Raw genomic sequence first — 6282 nt, 5'->3', positions numbered from 1 at the left:
AGAACGCGGGAGGGGACTGGTAGGACAGGTGTAGAGGGAGCAGGTGATAGGGGCAGGGCGTCAACTCTTACCGACTCGGCCAGGAGATCTCCAGCGGTCCTGGTGGTTCCCGCTGGAGTCGGGGAGGAGGAAACGAACTTGGTAGGAGCAGCCGAACTGATACCTGATGGTAAGTGCGTTATCCCTGTCAGCCTACACGAGAAGGAGGGAGCTGGCGGGGCCGCGGGGGGGCGGGAGGGGAAGAGGAAGAGGAGGAAGACGCGGAGGAGGAGAGGGGAGGAGGAGGGGGAGGGGGAGGGGGAGGGGGAGGAGGGGGAGGAGGGGGAAGAAGGGAAGGAGGAAGAAGAGAAGGAGGAAGAAGAAGACAAACCTCTCGATGACCGTGAGCTGAAATTCAATCGCCCCCCCGCTGAAGGAGGAGATCAGCTCGCAAACTCTGCCGTCCCACACGCCCGCCAGTCTGCTCCCCATGCTCCCCGAGACTGTTTCCCCTTCCTCTTCCCCTGCTTCATTCACCACGACTGATGCTGATTCTCCTCCTCCTCTTCCTCCTCTTCCTCCTCCTCCTCCTCCTCCTCCTATCCGGCCTCCTACTGTCCCCTTCAGGAAGGCATGCTCTTTGCATCCTCGTCTCTGCTGCGGGCAAGAGAAGACGTAGAAGTCAACGACCTCCTCCATGAACTTTTCGCTTCCCTCCAGCTCAAGCCACAGCCCGAACGTGTTCTGCCCCTTGCGCAGCAGCGACCAGGCGTTGGGCATCGCCAGGTAGTTGTACTTCTGATGCTCGTTGCTGGAGCAGGAGCTGGACACGGAGAGCTCGTGGAAGTGCTCGTTCGCCTGCCACTGCGCGTTGAACCGCATGCTGAAGGGAACCTTGCTCGCGCACACAAGCTCGAAGACAACAATCAGCTTCCCCTCCTCCGACACTATCCCTCCCCTGTCGTTGTCCTCCTCCGACTTGACGTACACCTTCCCTTGCTGTGGCTCGAGGATGCGCAAGGCAACCTCCCCGATGTCCTCCAGGAAGAAGCTCCTGGTGCTGGGAATGCCGTCGGCCCCGCCATGCAGCTCCTGGTAGAGCCTCTCTGTTGCAGGAGGGGCAAGGCTCATCATGTCCTCAAGTTCCCTGGCACTGCAAGTGAGACAGGAGGAGAGGAGGTGAGGGGAGAGGAGAGCAAGGGGCATGCGCTACCATGGTGACATCTCCCAGAGCTCCTGTCCTGACACTCCCTCCTGCACGAGGAAGTTCACAACTCCCTGCTCAAGGGACGTGCACCGTCGCACCCATGCCACCGCGTCCTGTCCCTCCAGCCCTGCGATGATCCGATCGCACGGTGGGCTACCCAGCGAGGTAGCAAGGGAGAGGAGGGAGAGGAGGGAGAGGAGGAGGAAGAGGGACATCAGGAGCACGAAGGGCGCTGTTCATGCCTCTCCTCCTCTACCCTCCTCCCGTTCCCCCGCTCCCAGCATAGCCCTTAGCACTGCTACTTGGCTGATTTTTTTGTCAGGATTCTGAAAACAGGAATCCCGATGCCGGGAAGGCGGGGGGGGGTGCTCCTGCCCTCCCTCCTGCCCTCCTTCCCTCCCCCCTCTCTCCTGCCCTCTTCTCTCCAGCTCCCTTCTCTCTCAGCACATGCTTCGGATGCATCGCCAACTTCAGCTTCCCCGGAGGGCAGGAGGGAGGGCAGGAGGAGAGGAGGAGGGACTGGTGGGGAAACGAGTATAGATGAATCATATGTCAGAGGGAAGCTTGGGTGGGAGACGAGTGAGGCGGCAGGACGCGACGGAGATGGAAACGAGTTTATGAGCGCTCACACATACGACCTGCGAAGACTCTCTGGTCTCCGCGAGGAGGAAAGAGGCGTTCCTCCTGAAAGAAGACGGAATGAGCTCAGGGACAAGAACAGTCAACGACACGGGGACGAGAAGGATGGAGACGGGGGAGGGACAGCAATTCAAAGAAAAGAGGAGAAAGTGGAGAGAGGTGAATGGGAGGAAGATGGTGGAGGTAAGAAGAGGTGGGATGGGAGAGGGCGGGAGAGGGAAGGGGGAAGGAGGGATTAGGGTACTCTACCATTCCCAATGGCATTCTCCAAGACGTTCTGCCTCTCGGCAGGAGGGTGCAGCAGGTCCTGCTCGTTGCGCATCAGAGGCAGCAGAGAGTGAGGTGCTGACAAGACCGTCGCCTCCTCCGACTGCGACGGCAGGCACCAGCGAGCTCCTGTGAAGATGCCGATGGCGAAGCATGCGAACCCAAAGCTGAGGAAGAAAGCAACGGACTGCACCTGCGCTACCTGTCATCTCCATCCCTCGGTCCCTCGCTCGCTCCCTCTCCCGCTCACTCACATGCACAGCCTCCCAGATGCTCTTGGGCTGCTTGCTAGCGGCGGCTGTTGGCTGCCTTGCCCGCGACGTGGTGGAGGGCCCCGAGGAAGCGAACTTGACGTCTCTGAAGGGATGCCACGAGTCATGGAGGGGCAACATCTCAGGACGCAGCAGCAGCACACGACTTGCCTCTTCCCTGCCTTGAGCGGTTGCACCTTGACCTCGGGCTCGGAAGTTACGGTCCCAGGCCAGGTGTACTCGCCTGCAGGGTAGATGAGGCTGGTGAACGAGAGAGGGAGAAACGTACGTGACTTGCCGGACCCAACGACGGCTGCCGCGTTGCCTGCACATGACAATGAGAGGTGAGAAGCGAGTTCGCTAGATCACTTTGAGCCGGACCTTCGACCACTTTCTCCTGTCGTTGCTGCTGCTGCTGCTGCTGCTGCTGCTGCTGCTGCTGCTGCTGCTGCCCGACCTGCTGAGGCCAACGGATCTGATCGGGTTGTCATCAACTTATGACATGAAAGGCGACAACACGTACATGGTTTGAGCTCTGAATTTCAGGCCAGGACTGCAGATCATCTTGCTCGTACTTGTGCAAATCCTTGAAGGCGGGAGGTGGCTCTAACGGAGACGAGCATCAGCTGAATTCGAAATCACATCCTCTTCCTAGACCTGTCGTGGACTCGTTCGGTGCAGGCCAAGAGATGGATTCAGCTGCAGGTTTGAGCAGACGAGGTCAAGGGCTGCATTCAAGGCGAACCTTGCTCTACCTTGTTGAGGCCAAAGAATTCCAGTTGCGTTGGAAACGCTTTTGTGGAATGAGACGTCAAACAACAACCCCACCTAACATGATAGTTTGATTGACCTGCCGATGTTCCCATCAGGCTGGAGCTGTAAGAGAGTCATTCAGCAACTTTCATTGCATGCGACAAGACAAGGCGACCTTAGAGTTCAAAACCGCAAGGTCGCTTGCGGCCTGAAGCCCTTGCTGCAAATCAGGCTTCTCCGATGTGATGGTCGGCTTCTCCGACGTGATGGTCGGCCGTTCTGACGTGATCGTGGGCTTCTCTGACGTGATCGTCGGCTTGACAGACTGGATTACCGGCTGCAACGCATAAAGTATGAGTATGGCAATGTTGAAAAATGCAAACGTTTCACGCACTTGATTTCCGGAGCTGATCTTCTTCAAGATCAGAGACTTGATCCCTCTTATTTCCCTCTCGATTGCCTGAATTTTGAGGTCAACAACAGCCTCCTCATCCATCACATCGACGCGCCACCTTGAGCTGATGGCTGCCGGGCCAAGCGATCCTGCCATTTGGTCCCTTGCTACTCCACTGTATCGGCCTTGAGGAGTCAGCCACCTGCCAGGAGATCTCAGGCTGCCCCTGCGCCTGATGCCTGGCGATGGCAGAAGCCTGGCGATACGAATTAGAGCTGAAACATGGCATCATCTAAAAGCTACTTCGGCTTGCTGTGCTTGAGACTGAGTAAGCGACGTCGCAGTCGTTGAGCTGGCTGCAGGAGGATACTGGAGGCGGAATGGAGTCGTCGAGAGAGCAGATCCTGATTTCGGCCACTGGATCGAAGTGTCCCTTTGGACTGGCCAGGCATCTATGTGCCCACTTCCAAAACCACTTCCAGCGGCACTCAAACTTGATCTGGCCGGAGAACGATCTTTTGTACCAACTGCGGGTAACTGGGCTCTAGTCGACATTCGCTGGATCCGCTCAAGAGCCGCTTGCTTTTGCTCGCTGGCATGACGGATACCAGGTAGAGAGGTAGCAGGTCCCTGTGTTCTTGCAGCAGGGCTTCGGACTTCATTCCGCGAACGCGGATGCTTTGTTTGATAGGGCTGCTCGCTTTGCTGAACGATATCTTTGAACAGCTCATGGTTCTGAAGCTTCTCTTGGTTGATCTTGTTCTGAAGCTCTCTAATAGCCTTATCGACATTTTTTGTCGAGAGCAACAAGGACATTCCTCTGTTACTCCCGCCTCGATCGCTCCAAACCCAACAAACTATGAAACGTGCAGGTTAGCACATCATTACGCTTCAAGCGCATTCAAGTGATAGACCTGCACAGACGCTGAACGCAAGCGACGTCGCAACGACCCAGGTCCTCCTACCATGCCGAAGCTGCTGAGCGTTGGAGGTATCCCTCGACGAACGACATGATGGAGTCGCTGAAGAATCCGAATGCTCCATGCTTTGATTTTTTCTTCCCTGAAACGCATTTGTCATCACCGAGAAAAACACACCCACCACGTCCACTTCTTTGGTAATATCCTTACCTTGCTGCTATCCTTTCAACGATCAGAACATGCCCAGCTTGACCGATTGAACGCGCCTGCTCCTTCCCCTGCTCAAATCCAGAGACCGAGCTAACCTTCCAGCTGCCTCCTTCCCTCTTTCTTCAGCCTTTGAACTCCTCCTCCGGACACTACCTCAAGGTTGCTCTATTGGCCGGGGTGCTCCCTGCTCTTGCTCACCACTGCCTCCCCACGCCATTCATCCCATCCTTTATCGCCCGACAGACGGAGCACGCCATGGAGGCTAATTCTGGTACCTGTCAGTTACAATTATCCGCCAAACGGTTATGTGAAGCCACGGCGCAGCCCGTCGCTCCCTATTTCCTTTCAGGCCTGCCTCAGAGGTCCTGCGGCCCCGGGCGAGGAAAAAAAAATTCGAATCGTTTGAAAATTCGAACAGGAAACGGCCTGCCTCAGTTGAGTACCCACCCCTGTCAACCATCCGGGCCCCTCTGTTGTAGTACCCTGCAAAGTCCATACCTAGACACCGGTCTACGGCTCCCCCACCCACCCCGTTTCACATTCCTCACCATCCATTCTTTCCTGCCCCCGTGGGAAAAAAACTCTCCACCCCCACTGATGGACACCCCTGGACTTGCACAAGGATCTCGATTATACCCCTATTTAGAGCTACTTTTAAGAGTCCAAGTACCGGTACAAGAAATGGAAGGGTAGGCCATGAAGAACACAGCCCCGCAGTCGATCAAACCTCAAACACAGGATCTCTGTTGAACCCTACCCCCCTATATTAGAGTACTCAGGCACTCCACGACCCCTCCCCCTGCCCCCTCCCCTTCCCCTCCTTTTACTTGCCTCCCGCCCTTCTCCGAATCCTTACCACGCCTGCCACGGTAACCTTCCCATGTCCGGGCTCATGCCGCAGTGACCTTCTCCTCTGTCTCGCTATGCTCACTTGCTGTCTGTTCCTTGCCTCTATGCCCTTGCTGTGTTCATTGATAGACTGTTTATTTGCAATTGGAAGGGTAACTGGATTTTTGCCCCGATACTGCTGCATTTTTCTTGTCCGATCGCATGTTATTTGTTTGACTTCATGTTTCACATCAAACTCTCTGAAATTACATTCCAAAGACTCATGACTAACCTCACATGTAGGAGATGCCGCCCAAGAAAGCAGCAGCAGCCCCCAAGGCCAAGAGTCCCGCGAAGAAGGCTACTGCTGTCAAGAAGACTGCGGCCACCAAGCCCAAGAAGAGCCCCGCTAAGAAGGCTGCTGCCCCCAAGAAGACCGCTGCCCCCAAGAAGTCTCCCGCCAAGAAGACTGCCACTAAGGCCCCTAAGGCTACTAAGCCCAAGGCTGAGAAGGCCCCCAAGGTCACCAAGCCCAAGGCCGAGAAGGCCCCCAAGGCGACCAAGGCAGCTGCCAAGCCCAAGAAGTCCCCTGCTAAGAAGGCGACTGCTGCGAAGAAGACTGCCACCACCAAGGCGACGAAAAAGTAAATTCAGCCAGTGCGATTGCTTCGTGGCCCCTACGTTACTTGACACAAGGAGCTCGAACTGGTGTTATTAACACCACCAATTTGATCAGTTTGGAAACTGAGTGGTTCGAGTCCGCTCCTGATCGAAACTTTGTTCTTGGCACAGCATATAAAAGCTCTAAATAACGGGTTGCTACCAGTGGTGAAA

The 6282-nt window shown here is 56.1% G+C and overlaps 3 protein-coding genes across 3 annotated transcripts in view; 1 reads left to right on the top strand and 2 right to left on the bottom strand.

Moving 5' to 3' along the window:
- GUITHDRAFT_132495 (hypothetical protein) overlaps positions 1-1401 on the bottom strand; it is a gene marked incomplete at both ends in the record, with an annotated part of 2088 nt that extends 687 nt beyond the window's left edge. Inside the window, 4 exons of the mRNA XM_005841016.1 lie at positions 72-163; positions 371-1132; positions 1193-1233; positions 1285-1401. Coding sequence (XP_005841073.1) covers positions 72-163; positions 371-1132; positions 1193-1233; positions 1285-1401 — 1012 coding nt within the window. The remainder of the gene's footprint in view (positions 1-71; positions 164-370; positions 1133-1192; positions 1234-1284) is intronic.
- Positions 1402-2060: 659 nt separating this feature from the next.
- GUITHDRAFT_132494 (hypothetical protein) lies at positions 2061-4306 on the bottom strand (the record flags this gene model as incomplete). The annotated part of the gene is made up of 11 exons (XM_005841015.1): positions 2061-2285; positions 2347-2484; positions 2541-2587; positions 2633-2668; positions 3001-3042; positions 3099-3136; positions 3194-3219; positions 3272-3433; positions 3491-3556; positions 3693-3746; positions 3794-4306. The coding sequence occupies 11 exons, from the start codon at positions 4304-4306 to the stop codon at positions 2061-2063; spliced, it is 1347 nt and encodes a 448-aa protein (XP_005841072.1).
- A 1448-nt stretch (positions 4307-5754) lies between these two features.
- GUITHDRAFT_100339 (hypothetical protein) lies at positions 5755-6096 on the top strand (the record flags this gene model as incomplete). Its single annotated transcript, XM_005841014.1, has 1 exon — positions 5755-6096. The coding sequence occupies one exon, from the start codon at positions 5755-5757 to the stop codon at positions 6094-6096; it is 342 nt and encodes a 113-aa protein (XP_005841071.1).
- Between the last annotated feature and the right edge of the window lie 186 nt (positions 6097-6282).

The sequence above is a fragment of the Guillardia theta genome (genome assembly GCF_000315625.1).
Source record: "Guillardia theta CCMP2712 unplaced genomic scaffold GUITHscaffold_4, whole genome shotgun sequence".
NCBI classification, from domain to species: Eukaryota; class Cryptophyceae; order Pyrenomonadales; family Geminigeraceae; genus Guillardia; species Guillardia theta.
The sequence above is the reverse complement of the archived record's forward strand: the minus strand, read 5'-3'. Positions and strand labels throughout refer to the sequence as shown.